The sequence below is a fragment of the Tachysurus vachellii genome, chromosome 12, assembly GCF_030014155.1.
Source record: "Tachysurus vachellii isolate PV-2020 chromosome 12, HZAU_Pvac_v1, whole genome shotgun sequence".
Classification (NCBI taxonomy): Eukaryota; Metazoa; Chordata; class Actinopteri; order Siluriformes; family Bagridae; genus Tachysurus; species Tachysurus vachellii.
The window spans coordinates 11,094,246-11,118,432 of NC_083471.1; the positions used below are offsets into that span (position 1 = coordinate 11,094,246).

Genomic DNA, 24,187 nt, shown 5'->3' on the forward strand with positions numbered 1-24,187 from the left:
AAGGACTGCCAATTAAGAAATGTAAACATGGCAATTTCTAATCTTGTTTTAATTTGTACCTGTAAGTGAAAGGGATGTAATTGCTTGTAAACAACAACAAAAACAACCACTTTTCACTTTTTTCATAAACAAAAGAAATCAACAAAAATGAGGAAAAGTTTCGGATACTCTGTGCCCTATTAGCTAGTGTTTCCCCATTGGCTTAAAACAACCTCAGTGAGATGTTCCTTGTAGCCATCTACCTTTCTGACATTGACTAGAAGAAAGTTTCTTCCACTCCTCAATGCAGAATTCCAATCACCACACATGATCTCAATTAGGATTTAGATCTGGGCTTTGACTTGGCCATTACAGAATTTTCAGTTTTGTACTTGGTATGATACTTGGAGTCCTGGTATGTTTTGGGTCATTATCATGTTTCGAGGTCCAGTTTTGCTTCAGCTTCAATTGTTTTGACAGATGCTCTCACAAGTTCCTCAAGCTTCTTCTGATACAATACAGAATTCATAGTGGGATTCTATGATGATGAGCTGACCCGGTCCTGCTGCAGCAAAGCATCCACAAACCATAACACTTTCACCTCCATGTTTCACAGTTGGTATGAGGTTCTTTTGCTTGAATGCTGTACTTGGTTTATGCCAAACTGTTCCCTCTGTTATGATCTCCAAATAATTCAGTTTTAGACTCATCTGTCCAAAGCAGATTATTTCAGAAGTCTCGGCCTTTGTCTTTGTGTTCTTTGGCAAACTTTAGTCTTGCCCTCATGCTTTTCACAGCAGGAGTTTCCTCCTTTTGACACCTCCCATGACAATTAAAGTTGTTCAGTATTGTTCAGATAGTGGATTCATGCACTTTCACATCAACTGTAGCAAGAGCTTACTGAAGATCCTGGGATGATATTTTAGGGTTTTTGAAGACTTCTTTAGCCATCCTGTGGTCTTAGGGTAAATTTGCTTGGATGTCCTGACCATGTTCTAGCAAAACCTCCGTTTGACTGCAAAAGACCTCCAGGAACCTTTGGCAGACTGGAGTTTTGGTACACTGATCAACTGTTCAGCAACACCTGCACAAATATGACCTTCATGGAAGAGTCATCAGAAGTAAACCACTCCTACTTCCTCACCACAAAATTATGCATCTGAAATTTATACAAGCCTGATGCATTTTGGGAAAAAGTCCTGTGTTTTTTAAAATAGAACTCTTTGGCCGCAGTGTGCAAAGGAATGTTAGGAGAATAAAAGAGCACAGAATTTCATTAAAACTTCACCAGTCCAACTGTTAAGCATGGTTTGTGGTTGTATTGCAGCTAATGACACAGGGAACATTTCCGGGGTACATGGAAGAATGGATTAAATTAAATTACAACAAATTCTGCTAGCAAACCTAACACCATCTGTTAAAAAGCTGAAGTTGAAAAGAGGATGGCTTCTACAAATGGATAATGATCCCAAACACGCTTCAAAATCCAAGATGGACTACCTCAAGAGGCACAAGCTGAAGGTTTTGCCAATGTCACACACACGCCAATGTCTCCTGACCAAAACATTGAAAATCTGTGGATAGACCTCAAATGAGCAGTGCATGCAAGATGGCCCAGGAATCTCACAGAACTGGAAGATTTTTGTAAGGAAGAATGGGCGAAAATCCCTCAAACAAGAAGTGACAGCTCTTGGCTATCAAAAAAAAGCATTTACAAGCTGTGATACTTGCCAAAGGGGGTGCTAATATATACTAACTATGCAGGGTGCCCAAACCTTTGATGCAGGCACTGTTATTTTAAAAGTGTAAAGATGAAAAAAAAGTTTAAAATATAAAGGGAATGTGTCATCTGTACCGTTATGCCTTTTGGAAATCACTTCATCTTCCATTTGCAGAACTATACATGTAAAAGATTTGAGAACAACATCTTTACACCTCCCATCCAACCCAGCCCACTGACTTCCCCATCACACCTCTGGGAACCCCATTAACAACTCCCAGCACTCAAGTTTCACTCACGATTTGTGAAGAGGATGTGAATTGGCTCTTTCAGAGACAGAAGACATGGAAAGCTCCCAGCCCATACGGGGTCTCCCCGGTCCCCAAGAAACCCTCCATCACTGGACTTAATGACTACAGGCCTGTCGCGCTGACATCTGTTGTCATGAAGACCTTTAAACAGCTGGTATTGGCCCACCTAAAGACTGAAACAGAACAGATGCTGGATCCCTACAGTTTGCCTACCGTGCAAACAGATCAGTGGACGACGCAGTCAACATTGGGCCGCACTATATTCTGTAACACCTGGACTGCCCAGGGACATACGCCCGGATTCTCTTTGTCGACTTCAGTTTGGCTTTTAATACTATGATTCCGGAAATTCTCCACTCCAAACTCCTAAGGCTCACTATAACCCCTTCCATCTGTCAGTGGATCACCAGCTTAATGACAGGCAGGAAACAACAGGTGAGATTGAGAGGTTTCACCTCCAGCATTTGGACAATCAGCACTAGCGCTCCTCAGGGATGTGTCCTCTCCCCACTGCTATTCTCCCTCTATACTAATAACTGCACATCAAGTGACCCAACTGTTAAACTTCTGAAATTTGCAGATGATACTCTGCTCATCGGTCTTATCCAAGATAGCAACGAGTCTGCATACCGGCAGGAGGTGAAGCGACTGGTGCTATGGTGCAGTCAGAACAGTCTAGAGCTAAACACACTCAAAACTGTGGAGATGATAGTGGACTTTAGGAAAGTCCCCTCAACACTACTCCCCCCTCACAATATCCAACAGCCCGGTGTCATCTGTGGAGGCCTTCAAGTTTCTGGCCACTACCATTTCCCAAGACCTGAAATGGAAGTGCAACATAAACTCCATCATTAAAAAGGCCCAGCAGAAGATCTTTCTACATCAATTAAGGAAGTACGGTCTGCCACAGGAGCTGTTGATGCTGTTCTACTCTGCAGTCATTAAATCTTTCCTGTGCACATCCATCACCATCTGGTTTGGTGCAGCAACAATTCAGGACAGGAACAGACTGCAACGCACGGTTAAAACAGCAGAAAAAATAATTGGTGCCCCCTGCCCACTCCCCAGGACTTGTTTCTACAAAACAAGAACCAGAAACCGGGCAGGAAAAATCACCACTGACCCTTCGCACCCTGGACACAACCTCATTCAGCTCCTCCCTTCTGGCAGGCGCTACAGAACGTTGTTTACTAAAAGAGACACAGGAACAGTTTCTTTCCCCAGGCAATCACCCTGATTAACAACTCACCATAATTATATTCCCTGCTTCATAGCATACGTACTGCATTTTTAGAACTGTCAGTCATCGCATCATCCGTGTATGTTACACACACTACTGCTGTATGTTACCGTGTATGTTACACACACTATTGTACAAAAAGCATAATATTGCACAATATTGTTATTTGCACTTCTCACACTTTATGTACATAACTGATCAGTCATATATTCTGTATTCATATTTAATACTCATAATGTCTACTGTATCACATCTGCATTGTCTTGTATAGTCTGTATTATCTTGTATAGTATAGTGTTATTTATGTCTGTACTTTTGAGAGTCACAAACAGCTGGAACCAAATTCATTGTGTGTGTCAACACACTTGGCCAATAAACCGGATTCTGATTCTGATAAGCACTTGCGCACCCTCTAGTGGACAAAACAGAAACTGCGTCTAGTTGGGGTTTGAGGGGCTGGGGGGCAACATTTCAGTGTAAACATCACGCTGACCTTTCGGGTGTATAAACAGCTCTGAAGGCTTCACCACACCACTTCTCAAACATCATGTTCCCAACACATGTGGATTAAATTAAATTTTAAATGTAAATTTAAATTTACATTTAGTGTTCAATTTAATCACATCATCAAACACATCAAATTTTATTTCTCACATACACATACATACAGGGTACAACATGCAGTGAAATGCTTTTTGCATCTGTCCAGTATTTAAGTATAAAAGGAATACAATTAAATGATAAAAAATAAAACCAAACCAACACGAGATAGATAAATAAAAAGTATAAGCTATATAAAAACTATATAAAATATAAAAATATATGTGAAAAAAATAAGGTGTATACATATACATAAATATATATAAATGCGTATGGTTTTTAATGATTGTGAAGTGTCTATGTTCAGTATGGTGTGTATAAAGTGGCACTGTGCTGTGCAAGTCCAGAGTTAAAGTGACAGTCCAGAGTTAAAGTGACAGTCCAGAGTTAAAGTGACAGTCCAGAGTTAAAGTGACAGTCCAGAGTTAAAGTGTCATAGTGCAAGACAGTGAAGATGGAGGGAGAGGTCCAGTTCTAGATACTGGGTGTTTCCTGGTTTTCCAAGCTTCTCCTTGTTCTCTCTGTGTTTGCTTTCAAGGAGCAGAAGTGTTTCCCTGAATGCAACAAAGAAAAGAGCCCATTGTTGGGATGGCTGAGTTCTTTTACAATTTTCCTGGCCCTGGTCTGGCACCACGTGCTGTAGATGTCCTGCAGGTCAGAGAGCTCGGTGTGTATGGTACGTTCAGCTGACTGCACCACCCTCTGGAAGGCTCGCCCGTCCTGCATGGTGCTGTTCCCAGGTCCTATGTGATGTGAACACTGAGGTACCGGAAACTGTCCACTCTCTCCACTGGGGTCCTGTTGAAGTTTAGCGGTTGGTATGTCCGCTCCTTCTTTATGCTGAAGTCCACTATCAACTCCTTAGTCTTTCTGACGTTCAGGAGAAGATTGTTCTCCTGGCACCATCTCTCCAGGCTTTTAGTCTCCTGTAGGTAGGCCGTCTCGTTGTTGGAGATCAGGCCCCCCACAACAGTGTTGGAGATCCATTGACACAGCGGCAGGCTGAGACCCAGGAGCTCCAACTTAGAGGTGAGCGTGGAGGGAATTATAGTGTTGAACACTGAACTGTAGTCTACAAACAGCATTTTTGCATAATTCCCTTTTTTGCAGTCCAGGTGGCTCATCGTAGTGTGGAGAAGATGAGCAATGGCAGCCTCAGTAGAGTGGTTCTGTCGGTACGCGAACTGTAGCGGATCCAGTGTGTCTGATAGTAATGCAGAGATGAAGTCTCTGACAAGTCTTTCGAAGCACTTCATCACTACTGAGGTCAAGGGTACAGGTTGGTAATCGTTGAGGCAGGCAGGCTGAGGTTTCTTTGGGACAGGAACAATGATGGACTGTTTGTAGCATGAGGGAACAACAGACTGTTCCAGTGAGAGGTTGAATATCTCAGTGAACACCAGTGCTAGCTGGTCAGCACAGGCTTTCAGAACCCGAACTGTGATACCATCTGGTTCTGCTGCCTTCCTGGTATTCACTGTCTTGAATGCCCTCCTCACGTCATGCTCCGAGATGGTGAACGTGTTTACCTCTCCAGCTCTTTCAGCGTGCATGCTGTGCTCTTACTTGTGGCATGACTACTTAATCTATTTATCCTTCTAAAACAATATTCATTATTGCTTGTTTTTTTTTTGTTTCCATGTCAGTGACGTCATCAGTACAGTCTGCATCACAGATTTATTTCACAGGTCAAAATTGGTAACGCTTTATAATAACTGCACACTATCAAGCATTAGTTAAGCATGAGTAAATACTTAATAATTTACAAAGCATTGCTCCTACATTAATAAGCATTAGCAACCAGTTGATAAATGCTTTATTCTTGATCAAAAAACATACCAATCATGTGCTTAATAATTACATTTACATACTTTATTGTTAATTAATTTATAGTTTTAAAATAAGTAATAAATTACTCATAAACCAGTTATTTATGGTGTGTCAGTGGATCATAAGATCATTTAGAAAGTGTAAGTAATTATTTAGATGCACTGTTACTGAGTGTTAATAAATGCTTTATAAGCACATATTCCTAATATAAATCATGATTAATTCAGCTAGTTAAAAACCATTTACTACTTTTTAGTTAACTATTTTTGTGAGCCCATCTAAAGTGAGGACTATCTGTGCCTTGTAAAGCAGTTGTAAAGGAGATTTAAAGGCTCAGTTAACTTTTCAAGAAAAATAAAAAGAAACAAACAGCACAGCGTGATACAGTACATAGAAACATTTATTCCAAGAAAAAAACATGGAACTGTACAATTAAAAAAAAAAGAATAATAATAAACCTCTCGTATCTCATATAAAAAACTCTTAAAAATTAACAAATGAACAAAATCAAGGTCATGGAAATGATCAGAATAAAATCAACAAAAGCAACCAAATGAAGAAAACTCAAATTTAAAGAATTAAATAATTCATTGCAGTCACAAAAAAGTGCAAAAATTCCAGGAGACTTTGATGCACTGAAGATTGATTTGTACCACACAGATTTGTTTTGCCCTTCCCTCATGTGCTGCTTGTCGACAATCCTATTCAAAATAAATAAATAAAAATAAAACATACAATACATATTTTAGAAAGAGGCTTTGTGCAATGGTATAATTATGCTGTAATGTCTACCAACATTATTAGTTATAGCCAGTATTGCAAATTACTGTACTTTTACTTAATTTATTTATGTATTTCTTACCAAGCATATTGATCTCTATTGTTTGAACTTTTCTTCATTCTTCATTTCCATGTCATATGCTGCATTTAATTTTTTTTTAGCAGTTCCATTTTCTGAAGACACTTAATCAGCTTCAGGGTACTCTTCATATAACTGATTATATGAAGCTCTGCACTGATTAATAAGCTTCTTTATCCGAGACAAAAAAGCTTCTTTACCAGAGCCAAAAAGAATGCCCGCATGGAGATGGACACATTGGATGAAATGTCCGTCAGTGGCACTAGTGGTGAGTGTTAATTGTTTTAATGGAACATGTTAGGGGCACGGTGGCTTAGTGGTTAGCAGGTTCACTTCATACCTCCAGGGTCGGGGTTTGATTCCCGCCTCCGCCTTGTGTGTGTGGTGTTTGCATGTTCTCCCCGTGCTTCGGGGGTTTCCTCCGGTTTCCTCCCCCGGTCCAAAGACATACATGGTAGGTTGATTGGCATCTCTGGAAAATTGTCCGTAGTGTGTGATTGCGTGAGTGAATGAGAGTGTGTGTGCCCTGTGATGGGTTGGCACTCTGTCCAGGGTGTATCCTGCCTTGATGCCCGATGACGCCTGAGATAGGGGTAGTTCGGATAAGCAGTAGAAAATGAGTGAGTGAGTGAGTGGAACATGTTATAGATAATCGCTAGCTAGCTATCCACTTTTTTAAATGCATTCTCAGGGAAGGAGAAGCCTAGCTGTCAACAGTGGATTTTTGCTGTGTCATTTCCGACTCCTAATATACAGAGGATGGGATGGGCGGGATGAGAGTTTGTTAAACAACAGTAAAATTAACAGAACTTTCTAAATCTACTAAGTACCACGTGTGTGTATGGCCCCCAAAGAGAGAGACTATCTAAAAGAGCAACTGACATCAGGTAAGTCTACCTACAGGCAACATATATTGAAATTATAGTACAGTGTCCTTATTATATGTGAGTTTAGCTTTGTATTCCGGTGTGTGCCATTTGCTGCTAGCTGCAGGTCTTATGTATGTATTTGTATCTATTTTAACAGCTCTTAACAAGTTCTATCCAGGTGACACCCTTGTCTTCAAATCCCTCTAGTGACAGCTCAGATGAATCCTCCTCTAAGACATCCTCATCAGAAGGGAACAGAAAGAAGAAGGGAAAAGGGAAAAAAAAATCAGGGAGGACGTCAAAGAATATTGAAGCAAAGACACGTCGGAGAGGTAAGAATGCTAATTTTATGTGTTAAATCATAGCTTCATAAGCTCCCAATTACTTCACAGTTGTAGTTGTAGAAAACGGTCAACTCATGAGAAATGTTCTTTGGTTAGCTAAACAAATAAATCAGATTCATATAGCAAAATATAAGAAATGTATACATCAAATTATTAAAAATTAATATTTGCACAACTTTGTTTAATAAGAAAATTTGAATTCACAGGCAAGGATGTGCATATATGACTTATTTAATGGCTTAATTTAAGCATTTATGTAAGTCAAAGGTGGGTGTGAGAATAATAAAAGCAAATACTAACACTTGTTTTATTTTCTCTGAATTACAGCTCAACACCCACAGCAGGTGGTGGTCCGATACAAAAAAATCTTTGCCACTTCAGTAGAAGAGGGACAATGTCAGCTGCTTTCAAGCATGTTTGGGTGGACCGGAACACTGTGGTAGTCAATGCTCCAATTGTGGAACTGTTATTTTCTTCACCTTTTAAGTATAAGGAACTTTTCAAAAACCACAGCAGTCAAATTAAACATAGTGTAATCGCTACACAATGTGCTGCTGCAATTCAGAAGGATCCAGCTATAGCAGATAAAATCACAGCCCTTAAGGCTTCTGGAAAGCTGCTGCCATTAAAGCAACAGTGAACAGTTTTCGCACTGTATCTAAAGTACAATGTAGAATGAACCAAAACCCATGCACAATATGCAGTGCTGTTCTTTACTGTTTAAAAGTTTGCATTGAATTTTGACACTCACTGAAGAAACGTATATTTCAGATTGCCAAGCTGTTTTGCACTTTTTGTGACTCACTGCACTGATATTTTGCTAATATTCATCTTTTTGTAGCTTATTTTGTTCATTTATGTTCATTTCTATGAGATTTTTATATGAGATTTATTTTTGCATTTTAATCTGAAATGTAAAATTGTACAGTTCCATGTTTTTATCTTGGAATAAATGTTTCTATGTACTGTATCACGCTGTGCTGTGTTTATTTCCTTTTATTTTTCTTGAAAAGTTAACTGAGCCTTTAAATCTCCTTTACAACTGCTTTACAAGGCACAGATAGTCCTCACTTTAGATGGGCTCACAAAAATAGTTAACTAAAAAGTAGTAAATGGTTTTTAACTAGCTGAATTAATCATGATTTATATTAGGAATATGTGCTTATAAAGCATTTATTAACACCAAGTAACAGTGCATCAAATAATTACTTTCTAAATGATTTTATTTTATTAAGTATTTACTCATGCTTAACTAATGCTTAATAGCATGCAGTTATTATAAAGTATTAGTAATTATAATATAATTGGTGTGATTGAGCCCAGCAGAGGATGTACTTCTACGTCAGTTAAGGAAGTACGGTCTGCCACAGGAGCTGTTGATGCTGTTCTACACTGCAGTCATTAAATCTTTCCTGTGCACATCCATCACCATCTGGTTTGGTGCAGCAACAAATCAGGACAGGAACAGACTGCAACGCACAGTTAAGACAGCAGAAAAAATAATTGGTGCCCCCTGCCCACTCCCCAGGACTTGTACGATACAAGAACCAGAAACCAGACAGGAAAAATCACCACTGACCCTTCACACCGTGGACACAACCTCTCTCAGCTCCTCCCTTCTGGCCGGCGCTACAGAGCTTTGCTTACCAAAACTGCCAAACACAGGAACAGTTTTTTCCCCAGGCAATCACCCTGTTCAACAACGCTCCATAATTATATTCCCTGCTTCATATCTATAAGTACTACATTATCAGAACTGTCAGTCATCACATCATCTGTGTAGGTTACACACACTATTGCTGCTGTATATTGTACAAAAGTAAACTCTTTTTCGCACCTGACGCACAATACTGTTATTTGCACTACCATGCACTCACACTTTATGTACATTACTGATCTGTCATATATTCTGTATTCCTATTTAATACTCATACTGTCTATATTGTCTCACGGCGTTTGTATTGTCTCGTATGGTCTATTTTGTCTTGTCTTGTCTGGTTTGTCTTGTATAGTCCAAGCTAAATAGATAATGTTATTTATGTTTGTACTTTTGAGTGTCACCAACTGCTGGAACCAAATTCATTGTGTGTGTCAACACACTTGGCCAATAAACCTGATTCTGATTGTATGTTATGGGTTCATTAGTGAGTTCTGGCTTCTGATTGGTCATGAATCATTTTCAATAAGATCAACTCAGATTAAAGCACTCATTGCCGTTTCAATCCCAACAATTATTTCATTCATGCGGATGCTTTACTTAAAAGGTGTGTTACTGTTGAATTTCTATACAGAGGAATGTTTTATTTGAATTTCTTATTTAAGGAAGGAGTATCTGTGTAGTTATTTGTATAAATATGAGAAAGAACACACAGGATTCAGCTTTAATGACATACTGATTGTTTATTTTTTTTAAATAGCTCTACAGGCTTGTTTTTATAACTAATGGTTTACAACAAAAACCCATCAAAAGAAGTGGTTGAGTATTTAATTCGAACCTTTAACACACTGCCTGATCTTTCTCTCTCTCTCTCTCACTCACACACCTCGTTGATGAAGTCATGCATGGCCAGAATAAAGACATTAACGTTAACATTTGAGCTCTTCACTAAGTCAGAGCGAGGTGTGTGGAGGCAGTGTGTCTTACTGATGATCATGTGTCTGATTCGAGTCATGACTAAAAGACAACGAGGCACAGAAAACAGATTTATATGGAGCAGGAACAATAAATAACCTTTGAGATGTAAGATACTAACGCTAGCTTGGATGCTACAGTAAGAGATTTAGGCAAAACAATCTTTCTTCAACAGAAAAAAAAAAGACTTACATATTTACAAAAAGAAGTCATTTTGACCTCACAGGATTTCCACAAATCGACAGTAAAACCACAAAGAGCTGATTTGTAGAAATATAGAAAAATATAAGCTCGGAAAATAAGACTCTAATGTTACAATAAATTGTAGCTCTGAAACGATCACTAATCAGATTGTTTATGTTACTAATATAGAATATTATTAATAGTAAATGTAGCCATAATATCTTCAAATCAAAGCTGTAAATTAAAACTTGCCACTAATATGAACTGTTTAGAGATCCTTTTTTTAAAACTATAACTTAACAACAAAAATGAGTGAAATATCACCTTCTACATCAGAGGTTGGAATGTTAAAACGAAATCGGAGACAATATTCAATCTCCACATTGAAGCAAAGTGCATTTGCGCTATTGTTCGTATTGATTGTATCTTTTTAACTTCGGCCTTCAACGTTACACAAACAGTTAGGGGGAAAAAACATTTTCCTTTTAAAACCACACACACACCACACACACACACACACACTTGAGCAAACCTCTCTGACAATTTCACACACTCGCACTCGAATCACTAGTAAAATGGAGAAATGGTTTCCACAGCAAAGACACAAAATAAAACTTTCTGACGTTTAAAATGTACAAATTTCTGAATTTCTGGGTCTTTTTTTAATTATTAACATGTAACACCTTACAAGTGACCTTTCAGCATAAAGTGATAATATGTTCAACATTTAACTTAAAAATAGCTTCAGTTTCCCTCCAGTTTTAATAAGCAGAGAAAGAAAGATTTACTGTAGCAAGGAAAGAATTTCATTGTACTGGGAAACTTGTTTCCTTACTGCACATATAACACTTTAAATCTTAAGAAACTTATTTCCAGCCCTCAGGATTCATTTCCAAATGTTTCTAACAGTTTCTAACAGTTAACAGTTAAAAAAAAAAAAAAAAAAAAAAAAGTTCCTTCATATATTAGTTAGATATATTCTCTGTAATTTTTTCTAATAAAAATCCAGATGTACTTAAATTCAAATTTCTAATTTTGTAGTGTTCAAATTATTAGTCATTTATTTTCAACTTAATTTTAGCTTTAAGTTTCAACATTAGCGAGTCATTTACAGATTTTAGTTTTAAAATCAGTCAAATCTAATTAAAGGGTATTAACTCATTATAAATTCCATCACTTAATGGTCAAATTTTCGCTTATCATCTTAAAACTTTATATTTTTTAACTGTAACTTCGAATAAAAATCCTTAAAGTCCTTGATATCACGAAAAATTTCTGAATTGTTCAATTCCAAATTTTATTTCAAGTTTAAATCTTAAAATTGAATAAAAAAAAAAGGAATTTAATTGTTGTGCATTCATTCATTTTAAACCATCTTTAATCCCCAGCTATTATTTTGTATGTAACTTGTTTTTTATTTAAGATGTAACTTAATGAATTTAAAGTTTCCAGATATTTTCAACATACAATTTTGTGCAAATCTTCAATGCCAGTGATCTGTGTGAAATTCAAGACATTTGAAAGTGTAATCTTAGAAATCTGTGCCTCAGATTCAGATTTCATTAGTAGGTATTTCTATAAAATTTTGGATGTTTCAAGAAAGAAAAGAGTGGAGTTATTTTCCACAAATAATCAGCATATTATTGTGTGTCATTTTATTACTCAAGTGAAGAAACTTGACTGATTTGTGGAAACCTGATGATCAGATGCTGATGTAAAGGAATAAACGTGAGTCAGGAAACAAGCTCAATGCTACAAGCTTCATCGTAAATCAACATGAGGAATTTTGTGATGTTTTGTTTGATCTTCGTGGAGATTGACTCCTGAGGGTTTTGATGCGAGACATATCAGGGCTGTATGATGTTTAAAACTCTGTGCCCTGTGAGTTGGGCGGTCGGGGCGCTGGGTCTGAGTGAGACTGGTTTAAAACTAATCTAAGTGTGCGTGTGCTTCCAGGTCTGTGTATGATGTGTAGGTCTGTGTGTACGAGCGAGTGTGAAGGGGTTAATTTCCTGGTGGCGGTGGTTTGTTTGTGGGGACAACCTGGGAACCTGTGGGGATCACTCCTGTAGCAAGCAGCACGATGATGAGGACGACGATGGCTACCAGGACCACCATCACCACGATCAGCTTCACGTTCTTCCACCAGTAGGCACGAGCCACCTTCTGAGACGTGTGCTTGAAGTTCTGCGCCTGTAGAAGAAAAATGGCCAGGATCATTAACATCATCATCATAACTATTATTATTATTAAAATTATTGTCAGTGTGTCCTTAGGTTGATGTAACTGACCCCGGCCTGCAGGTCCTCAGATTTGTCCATCAGGTCATCGAGTCTTTCTCCACGTGCCAGGATCCGCTCCACATTCTGAGTCATGATGTCCTTCACGCCATCCACCTGGGACTGCAACGACTTAACCTGGTCCGTTTCCTGCACCGAAGCCGATGCCCCCTGCTCCTGAAAAAAAACAACAACAACAATTAAATAATCAATAATCTAATACTTTCTCTGATTAATACAAAGCTCAACTCTACTGACAGTAATAAATAAAGACGGCAGTATGTCTACATTTCTTCCTCCCATGTGGAGGAGTTAAAGCCCTGTCCACTAGAGGGCAGGAGAGAACAGGAACAGGATGGTCCATTTTGTCAAGAAAACACAGCGAAAGTGTAATGATGTGATAAATAATGTGAAAAGCACATGAAGGTTATTTTCCCACTAATGTGTCTCAAATAATCAAAAAAATAATAATGTAAAACGTCTAAAGAGCAAACCTTCTTCTGCTTTGTATTTTTATTGGCTCACAAATTCCGAGGTCAAAAGTTCATGTAGATAAATTAACATGGTGGGAAAAGAAAGTGAACTTTATTTACTGAGTGTAAATATTGGCACCACAACGTGAGAGGGGACACTTCTGTCTGTTTCTTACTGACTGCAGTTACACTTATACAGTAGCAATCTCTTTTGTGTGTGTGTGTGTGCGCAGTTACTACTGGCCAAATAATAACACCATTTTTTGACAAACAGGCCATGTGTGATGGTGTGATGCACAAGTGTTATGTAGCTAAAGAGCTTTCCGTGTTGCTTGAAGCAGAAATTCACACTCAAAGCTACCCGATATATTTTCTCAGGCCTGACAGCAGCAACAGAATTTAGCACACACACACACTCAACATTACCTACTAAGCCATAAAGGTGAGCGCTCAAGTTACACACCACAGAAAAGCTCCTTATTTACCGGGTCAGTAGCAGCATATGGGTTCTCCAGGTACGCACTTTGCGAGAACATGATGGTGTGTGTGTGAGAGCGTGTTAGAGTGTGTTTAGCAATCTGCACCAAGCCAAGCCTTTGTAAACAACAGGGGCAAGTAACCGGGAAACCAACCAGCTCAGAAACGTCACTACCTGCAGCTATGTGTGTGTGTCAATACCATGGCTATCGTCTAACATCTGCTACTGAGTGTGTGTCTGTGTGAGAGAGCATGAGAGAGAGTGTGAGAGAGCGAGAGAGAATGAGTAAAAAAAAAAACTTTTAAAATATATATATATATATAATAAAATTTTGATCCACCTTAAATATCTTTTCAAAATATTTAAATACTTCGATTCAATCTATCATCAAGTTATTATTAGTGTGATGTATGTCAGTGTTTTTACAGTGAAATGTAGAGAATGTGTGTGTGTGAGAGAGAGATGCAGCTTGCTTGTCCACATTTCTTCCTTTACTTCTGGTCTGTAACACACCTGATCCACGTAACTCGCCTCACGTCATCACTGCTTTTACATAGCACTTGTTCCTCAAGCTCACACACTGATCTGCTCCTCCTGTACACACATAAGCACTAACTCTCATACATTCTTTTTTTGTGGTTGCCATGGCAACTCAGGACTGTCCTGTAAAGATCTCGGTAACAGGAACGGATCTGCATGGGTTCTAGTGCAGAACCACAGAGCAGCAGTCACACACTCGGCCGAGACTTTCTAGAGCTCGGTGTGAAGAAGTTGACTGACTGAAGCGCTGGAACTGGAGACTTCTTCCATAACTGATACATGAACATTGTGTGTTTCAAAGACACTTCACCCGAGCAACAAGGTGAAATCTGTTTATTAGTAGGTTTATTCGAGTTCTTGTGTACAAGCTGTTGCTATAGAAACAAAGGCTTTAATATAAAGGTTAGATATGCTGCGTATGAGCAGCATGAGCGAGCGAGCTGCATGATGATTAAAATGTGTGAATCAGTGTTGTGGCTCCAGTGTAAACATCAGACATGGGCAGAGACTCTGAGGTCAAAACATCACAAGAAAAACACACACATTGTGTTACAATGAAACTGGAATAAACGTTAATGCAAAATCTACAGCCAGGCAATACACTGTACCTCACGTCTGTGAAAGCAGCCGTTATCCAAACAAACACATGAATAAATACAATGAATAAAGTTGTACAAAACTCAGGTATGTGGACAAGGTGTCAAAAAAAATACACAGAGATCTCAAAGAAGTCATGTTTAGTGTTACATGACCCACATTAGATTAATATTGTGGAATGTTAGGTTCAGGACCAAATGAATAAATTAAAATAAAACATTAGAAAGAAAAGTTATTCATGTTTAGATCTGAGAAAAATATTATTTTTGAAATACTATATATATGAATAATACAAAAAACAGAACAAACAGCTACAAGTTGAATGTAATGTAACAAACAAAACAAACAAACAAACAAATAAATAAATAAGAAAACCTTTGCATGACTTGCACAATTGTATAATTAAAAAAAATATTTTAGGATTATTAATCAATTAATTGCTTCATTCATTCATTCATTCATTCATTCATTCATTCATAAAAATCCAACTAGATAACTGAATCTGAAGATTTACCCTGTTAAGAAAACATTAAGATAAAATTAAAGATAAATTGTAGTTCACGTCATCACTTTTCTTGCGACTTCATTTGTATGAATTTTGTAAAAACTCCAAACAAACACAGAACCAGCAGCAGATTGATTTGCTTGAATTAGTTAAAAATTCAATTTCTATTTCATCTGATTAAAGACATTTTAGTGAATAATTACAGGAATGGTCTTTTAATGTTCTGGGTGGATGATCTGGTAGCTGAGCAATAGAAAAAGAAAAAAAAATAGCTGAGTCACTTTTTTCTTTTATGTGAAAAAGAGGCGTGGTTTCACTGCTTTGTACACAACAAACAAACAAACAAACAAACAAAAACAGACAAGTCATACAAGTGTACACAGTCTTGTTAGGCGACTTTTACTAAACTACATCTCTCTCTCACTCTCAGTCACTCACACACACACACACACACACACACACACACACACACACACACACAGGCCTTACACCTGCTGTAAATATTCCTTCCTCACACAAGCGCTCAATCTGCCTGCGTAAACAAATCTCTCTTTATTTAAAGTGTCAAACGGAAATGAACTTCGGATTTACTTTTTTTGTTCACTTTAACCACAAAATGGGGCGTTTGATTTGTGTTGTCAACACATGATGAAGACAAAACAGGAACTTCAGCAAAACTTCCCTTAAACCCTGAAGGTGCATTAAACCTTCACAATCAAATGTAAAGAAAAGCGAGCAAAAAAGCAAGCAAACAAACATAAAAGCGATTTTCTTTAATAAATAGTAATAATTATAATGATAACAGTAAAATAATAATCATAATAATAAGCAGTAAAAATTAAAATGTGGCCCTACCATACTGTTTGGATCTCCAACTCCCATCTTCTAAACCAAACGACAAGGCTGATTCAGTAAAGGGCAGCAAAACACCACATTAAACACCGGATTTCCACCGGCTAAATATTTACAAACCGTCAAACTTTAAACACTTTTATCAAAAACTCAGAGCGCGTCGAGAACTTCCTGGTTTCTGCACTCTTCCTCGTCCGCCTGAATTCCTCCGCTAAACAGGTGCAATTTCAGCCACTAGAGGGAGTTTCTCGGGCCCAAAATCCCGCCTTCTTATTTGTGATTGACTCAAAGTTCGCACTCCTCGCTTACGGTTCGCTGACTGGACGGTCAAACTAGCCAATAGCAGCGCACATGACGAAATACGGGTAGGAGATAAAAGTACCCCATAGGCGAGTGTCCGGCTGAGCAACAGGTTGAACCAGGAAGATTATTTTTATTATGATGTTTTCATTCTATAGATAACAAATAATCGACTGAATAAATGACTGACTATGATAAAGTAGGCAAAAGTAGGAATATTGGGACATTCGGATTTTTTTTTATTACCTTTATAATACGTATTAATAATATGTTATAAATATTTTAGGTGGTACGTCACACCCAAACAAAGCTGGAACCTGTCTCACCACCCGGGACACAGAAACAGATATATTACAAAAAAAAAAAAAACTAATGTCCTCTTGTTTGCGTCACTGAGTCTTCCGTCCCGCGGTGACTTCATCACGCCACGCCTCCTAACACGTCACCATTCCGTGCTCTTCAGTGCAGAAGATTTGTTTCGACAAGATCGTTCACGTTAGTCTGCTTAGCAGGGAACAGAAGGTAGGTTGTGTTTCCGAATTTGTTAATTTGTTTTCGGATTTGTTAATGTGTTTTCGGATTTGTTAATTTGTTTTGCACTTCCTGGCCTTAGAAATATGCAAACAAGATATGCATCCATTGAAATGATTTCTATTGGCTGCGGCACTGAGAAGATTATCATATGCAAATTAAACAAACATCCTGAAACTATTTTGTACATAGGTTTTCTTTTGAGGAACTTGTATAAAGGATGTAGTTAGAACTAATAATAATATGCAAATGAGTTGTGACAAGCAGAATCTGCTTTTTAATTAACGGTGTCGTAGGTGCTCATTAGAATATGCAAATTAGCTGGTTCTGTTTCATAAAGTTATAGTTTGAACAAATTAGAATATGAAGATGAACTGTCACTAACTAGTTTCTGGTCTATAACAGGTTTTATATTAGCGTATGTAAAAGTCATTAATCTGATTGGGTGGCTAGATACCTTTTTTTAGCCCTATAAACGGTAAATCAATCATCCAACAGCTTCTGATTGGCTATTGCCGTTAGCATATGCAAATAAAACCTTACCGGTTCATAACGGCTTTGAAACACATTGTTTATTTACGCTGATTTAGAAACACAGTAATTTACACAACAAAAATGCGAGTAAATACTCAAAGATTTAATGAAATTTTAAACACAGATAAAAGGAAAAAACATCAAAACGTAACATACGGTTTAAATTAAAAAGATGAGACATGAAAGAGGAAAAAAGTTCATGAAATTGTTGGCGGATCAGTGAAATGTCAGAACAAGTGGACTTCCCTAGAGCTGATGGATGTGTGAACATGATAAAAAGATCAGGTTTATTCCCTATGAAGACCCGATTCCTCCAGTTCTCCCTTTAGGTCATTTTCCACATGATTCTGAATGACAGACTTCTATCACAGTTTAAAATTTTTTATTACAAAATTACATAAAAACATTGTTTACTGTAAAACAGCTGCTCCTTACATGTGGAATAAAACACTGCAATGTAAAAAAAATAAAAATCCCTTAAAACAATAAAATATCCTGTGATGTGGGCGTGTCCTCAGTGTCCTTGTCTGATGATGATGTCTGACATGTCGTCCACTTTGTGGAGCTCCAGGTTCTATAGGAAGAAAACACACAACTTCTGATGAGGTTATTATTTTAATTATTCTTCTTATTTGTAACGACTCTCACTGATGCCAAGTGCTGATGTTTTACTGCAGAAAGGGTCAACAAATTTAATTTAAGCGAGAGGCCAACACTACACGATTTACAGTGTGGAAATTTGCACAAAATTAATAGCTGTGGCTTATTTTTCAGGACTCACTTTCTCGTTTGCCAGATGCAGAAGAGCGACGAACGCCAAGGGCACAGACAGGTTATTGGCCATGGTGTTGGGCAGCCTGGAACAGGAAACGAGCCAAGGACATGAATTATTATAGATTTTCTAGTCATGTATAATTAAGCGGAGTGTGTGAAGAAGAGCTGCGGGTCACGCTGCAGAGGGCTGAGGAGTGTGAAAGATGCATGAGGATCCTGCAGCACGGGTCATGTCTCCTCTCAGAGTTATGTTCAGTGAGATTTAATGGATGAGGCGGCACAGGGCAGGGGCTGAGCAGTACCTCCTTCAAACATGCAACAGATTTTTGTGGAATTGAGGATTTATCCTGTGTTTATCTGATTTGTTTTCTATCAAATGCCTTCAGATTTGTCCTCATGACTCTCTACAGTAGCAGCTCGTTAGCAGCGAACATGGGTCGTTTGTGTACTTGTAGTTGTGTAGCATGTTATTCTGCTTACTTCTGTAAGAGCGTTCTGGTAGACTGGCTGAAGGATTTTTCTCCCGGGACTTCTGTAGGCTGGTCGTTCTCAGAATCCTTAAAAAAAATCAATAAATAAATAAAAACAGAGTGAAATGAAATGAACAGGACAGCTCAGACCAGGGAGGAGTTATTATTCCTGATATGTACACCGTGTGCCGTAGCAGGATACCTTGGCTGGTTTCTCTGGGCTATCTGTCAGGAGACTCCACATGCTGCTCTTCAGGCGCTTCATGTCCATCTTCTTGGCTGTTCTGGCGTAATTAATCTCAATGATGTTGACCTGGACAAAAGAGATAGAGAGAGAGAGAAAAAGACAGACAGAGAGGGAGAGAGAAATGTCATCCATTCACAGGTCTTACGGTGTGTTTCCTTTACATTGTTTTTCCAGCACATAATACCCTCGAGTAAATATTTTCTCTCATCCTCACAGGAATCCGACCCTAACTACACGCCTCGTTCATTTACAATAAACATGTAGAAATAATATTGTGAAAGTGAACCCAACAGTGAGAAAGTTGACTCTGTCTGTTAGGTTTAGATTTATGTTATTAATAATAACACCTCGGAGGGCAATTACTCTTACTTTATGTGGCTCGGGCACCAGACAGTCTTCTCCGTATGTGGAGACACCATCGGGGTCCAGCCTGTCTGTCAGGGGCTGAGAGTCATCTGATCCTACGAAGCCACCCACATCATCATCACTGTCCTCCAGCTGACAGATTTCACCATGGGGATTGGAAAAAAATATTACATTAGTGATGTTAGGTTGAACAAAGTTAATCAGTTATATAGTAAAGGTGTGTGTGTGTACCTGCAGCCGTGGACAGAAGTTAGCAGTGTCATTAGCGTTGTTATAATCATATTCGCCAATGTCTTCAGCCAGCTCGCCCGATATCCTCTTCTTGTCTTTGACAATCAGCTAGAGTGTAAATACAAACCCCCCACAGGACACACGTTAAATCTTCAGTGCATCTTTGTAAAGTTTTGTAGCTTCTACATGAACAGGAAGTGAGATGTCTGCTGCGTGTTTTTTTTTTAGTGAGTCACCGTGTTGGCAGGTTTGAGGCTGAGCTGCGACAGGTTGCTGAGTGGATACTGGAAATCTGCCGGCAGCGTGGTTTTCTTGTTGCTGGTGTTCAGGGCAGATTTACTGACGGTGGTTGCTGCCTGGAAATGACAGGTATGAGTCAGGGGGGAAATAAATAAATAAATAAATAAAAAACTCCCAGTCAAAAGCAGGAGCTTGAGGTATGTGTGTGTGTGCGCTGAATTGAGGTCTGCAGTGATGTATGAGAACAGATAAAATCCCTTGAGATAAATGGAAATTCCTTGTAAAAAGTAAATAAAAATAGCATAAAATTAACCTGAATGATAAATACAAAAGACATACATGAAAATATATAAATAAAATCAGCTGCTTCCTCCTAACCATTATATTATGAAAAAAAAATTAAGTACAGAAAAATATTAGTTGAAGTAGGACTGAATGTTAGAATTAAAAGTTAAACTATAAGATCTATTCTTACAGACTTTTTCCCTGAAAAAATAAGGTATTTAATTCCAGCTGAGCAATTCCAGATTTAAAAAAGGAGGAAAAGAAAAAGTTTTTACATTTTGTCAGTGTTACAGTGTTGTACTATTGCTGTGTGAGTGCTAGATATTTGTAATATATGTGTAATTCTCTTGCTGAGTAAGATGTGAGTTTTGTGTTTTGAGCTTACTCTGGTGGTGCGGAAGTAGTTGTGAAAGTGGATGTCCTCACTGAAGTCGATCACAAGTGGATTTTTTGGCGCCCGCTTTTTAGTTTCCTTCTCTGGCTTGTGATCCTCTACATGGGGAAAAATAAACAATAAATATCTATGAATCCAACTTCCTGCCTGAGGCTGAGTACAGCAGGAACAGTTCAGGGCATGTGTATGTGTGTGTGAGAGCTCACGTTTGTGTGTGGGTTTGAAGAGCCAGTATCCCGGGCCGACCCAGGTTGCCATGGTGCGGGGGCTGAAGTACGAATACTCTCTGGGTTTGTCTGAGAGCTGCAGGCACATGGTGGTGATGTCACCTTCTCCGATCGGTATCACCCCTCTGTACAGACACACGCTCACTTTAACACCACTGTCTGCATGATACACTATAATAAAACACCTTGACTGATCTATGCTTTTGTTTTTCATTTAAACAATCGAGCAAAAACATATTTAATCAGACACTGGCTTTCTGACCGTCCTTTCTCAGGGCTCCTCCTGGAGCAGGCGTCTTTGTGCTCGTCAAAGTGATCTCCGCAGTCTCCCGGCCCTCCGTCATCTCCGTCCGCATCGAACTGGTCCCCAAAATCCGGTGCCTCGTCTGGTTCAATGCCGGCATTGACGTCGAATGCGTGTTCGCCCTGCTTCATTTTGTCCAGCAGCTGGTTCAAGTTAGTCGTCTGTGTAGAGGAACAAAGATGAGACTTCAAGAAGAATTCAAACAATGTTGTTGTTTTATGGACAAACAGCACCAGGAAGTAGTTGTGATCTTTACAAGTCACTGGTGGAATTTCCTTGTAAATCGCTGGATTACCTGCTCAGGTGTCCATTGGGTGAAGGAGAAATCTTGTAGAGATGGGCAAATGGGCATCTTTTCCTCCAGCGTCTTTAAACTAACTGCAGGTACAGAATAAAAATCCCCATTGAGATGTGTCTCTTTCCTCACACTTCACAAACACTGACTGTTGTGTGTTTTTAGCGCAGTACCTGTAAAGGGGGAGGCAGGTGTATGTTGTACAGGTGAGGATGAGCTGTCTGGTCTGGATTTCAGCAGGGTCATGTGGGAAGGGAACCTCAGCCCACAGCTGCTGTCTTCACTGAACAGCACAGACAGAAACACTCCAGCTGTACTGTTCTCGTCGAAAGATGCAGCCATGCGTTGGAACATGGGGTCCACCTGTAACACCATATACATGCCATGAGTGACATCAGACAAATGAGGCATGACCTCTGTCCTATCAGACAGTGATAGAGGTGACGTGCACAGTGACGTGGACAAGTGTTTTATACCCTTACTTTGATCCAGTGACAGGGCAGCAAGCTATATGGTTTAGAGAGAGCTCAGAGAGTAAAGAATCTGGTGTACTGAAGATAAAGCCATGTATTTTACCTCACACTTCATCTCTGACTCTGAGAGATTGATGTTGCTCAGGTTCTGCTCCACCGTCTTCTTCGGAGGCCGTTTTTTTGGGGGTTGCTTGGTGGCTGTCTGTTCACTCACATTGCCCTCTACTGTCGCTGTCTCTTCTCCTGCCTCCTGGTCTGCTACAGTGTAAAAAAAATAAAAAAATAAAAAATAAATGCAACACGAGCAGTTTAAGAGATGGTCATGACATTGTGTTGGTGTGACTGACATGTTACATCATCAGCCACTGAGCTGAATTTCTGGATTTATCTTCTTTACAAAAAACAAACAAACAAACAAAACCAAAACAAACAAAAAAAAACAAACAAAACAAAAACAAAGCTTTATCTAATGAACACTGTGGGGAAAAAAGCAGTATGTCTAGGCTGAGTGCTGATATTTTGGAGCAGTGTAAAAGATGTTAATTAGAGCACTGCTGTGATGCAGATAAACACACAGTCCACACACCATCTTTCGGTTTGGTCTCAGAGCCGAGTCCTCCCAGAACTCTGTAGGCATCAGCGTGCACTGCGTCCACCCTCACTGCATAGATCTTAGTGCTAGCATCCAGCGTCCCTGCAGCAACCTAAAAACACACACACCATGTGCCTACTACAGCAGACCCTTAAGTATCACTTATGCACATGGATTTCTGTCAGGATGTTAAAAAATTTCTGAAAGTGAACGCCACACTTACCTTAAAGTTGAGCTCAGAGTCTTTCTGCTTCAGTATGTCTGCCATGTAATCGATGAGGTGCAGACCAAATGCATTCTTTGTGGTAATTTTCTACAGACATATTTAAGGGATATCAGAAGTGTACATTAGGACCAATGGAATTGTTCAACTCTGTGTATGTTTTTCACTCACGTTTTCCGTCGAGAGTTTGATGCAAGTGGAGTAATGCTCCGAGATCTGGGCAGAAGACAGCTTGGGCACGGCAGCAGGAGTTCCTGTATTACTGTAAATCAAACAAACCGTTTCAAAGATGAGAATCCTGACAATGTGATTATAAACAAATATAGGGTTTGGACTCAGGTGAACTCACCTGAAGACCTCATTGATTGAGGAATCCGCCCCTGCATGAAGATCAATGACTCTGGACCTCCGTCTCTGCCTTCGCTCCTGTTCATCGTCATTACTTTGGATGGATCCCAGAAGTGGTGTACTGGTGGCAGAGAGGGACAGTTTGTGCCCCAACGCCGGTGAGGACCACTGCAGTGGCCGGGAATTCGGGGTGCTCACTACACTCATGCTGCCTGTCAATCAAATCCAAAGAAAGGTGCAGAAAATATTTACTTTCAGTTCCCAGATTCCAGAGAAGGCTCGTGCTCTCAAACACACTAATACTCTAATGATCATGATGATGAGGAAGCTCTAAGATTGTACTGCTCTTAATACAGAGACGCTGAACTAAGCAGATATGACAAAGTAGTAGAGGGAAATGCTGTTCTATTACGTGACTCGATCATTTGGCGTATCCTCGATTCATCAAATGGTCGATTCGTTCCTGAATCCTTCATTTAAAACCGAAAAACCCGAACCATAAAAGGTAAGCGTTTCTATTGAACTTCTATGCTAATTCTATGCTCATACACAGGTGTAGGTGTTTTAAAGAAATACACACACTGTCTTGTGGGAGATAAACAACAATTCACGTTTATTCCGACAGAATTCAAACTTAGCACTTTAACAGGCGTTGGTGTGTATAGTGTTAGATTTGGTTTGAGTTATTACCGACCTAGCTATTTAGAAGAAATCGTTGTTTCGTGAAATAAAGTGTACCCAAGGATAAACAGACAAAAATATACAACTATACAAACATCTATACTTATACAGCCACCTACGCTAGCACATTAGCATGCTAGCTCAGGTCGCAAAAAACAATAACAACATACATTTATTTCACCAAACACAAACAGAATGAAACACTCACTTTATCCGATTAACTTGACGAATATCCGATTGTTTATTTATAATAAAAAATGATTAGAAAATAATCATGGATATACTTGAGACGACGGAAGAAACTCATCTAATTCCACTTTCCTCCTGTTTGAAATTTAGCGCCGGACGGTTAGTACGTCATACGTCCATGATGACGATATC

General features: G+C 39.0%; 2 protein-coding genes and 1 long non-coding RNA gene across 5 annotated transcripts; 1 reads left to right on the forward strand and 2 right to left on the reverse strand.

Moving 5' to 3' along the window:
- Positions 1-10,132: 10,132 nt before the first annotated feature.
- Positions 10,133-16,505, reverse strand: vamp8 (vesicle-associated membrane protein 8 (endobrevin)). The gene is made up of 3 exons (XM_060882687.1): positions 16,295-16,505; positions 12,859-13,023; positions 10,133-12,760 (listed from the first exon to the last, which is right to left on the reverse strand). Exons 1-3 carry the CDS (start codon positions 16,319-16,321, stop codon positions 12,572-12,574), a joined length of 381 nt encoding a protein of 126 aa, XP_060738670.1. The 5' UTR covers positions 16,322-16,505; the 3' UTR covers positions 10,133-12,571.
- A 1,174-nt stretch (positions 16,506-17,679) lies between these two features.
- Positions 17,680-24,170, reverse strand: ncaph (non-SMC condensin I complex, subunit H). Of its 3 annotated transcripts, none has more exons than XM_060882686.1 (18): positions 24,015-24,170; positions 23,127-23,337; positions 22,949-23,039; positions 22,778-22,867; positions 22,549-22,666; positions 22,066-22,217; positions 21,663-21,852; positions 21,490-21,572; positions 21,153-21,355; positions 20,870-21,015; positions 20,655-20,761; positions 19,981-20,100; positions 19,745-19,852; positions 19,517-19,645; positions 19,103-19,213; positions 18,911-18,987; positions 18,438-18,513; positions 17,680-18,230 (listed from the first exon to the last, which is right to left on the reverse strand). In XM_060882686.1, the coding sequence occupies exons 2-18, from the start codon at positions 23,330-23,332 to the stop codon at positions 18,171-18,173; spliced, it is 2,067 nt and encodes a 688-aa protein (XP_060738669.1). In that variant the 5' UTR covers positions 23,333-23,337; positions 24,015-24,170; the 3' UTR covers positions 17,680-18,170. The 3 variants fall into 3 exon arrangements, with proteins under 3 accessions (XP_060738669.1, XP_060738667.1, XP_060738668.1); XM_060882684.1 differs by having other exon boundaries at positions 22,066-22,220; XM_060882685.1 differs by having other exon boundaries at positions 22,066-22,220; positions 24,091-24,109.
- Positions 19,981-21,602, forward strand: LOC132854358 (uncharacterized). The gene is made up of 2 exons (XR_009649244.1): positions 19,981-20,113; positions 21,166-21,602. It is a non-coding gene; the product is annotated as an uncharacterized LOC132854358 (long non-coding RNA).
- Positions 24,171-24,187: the final 17 nt, after the last annotated feature.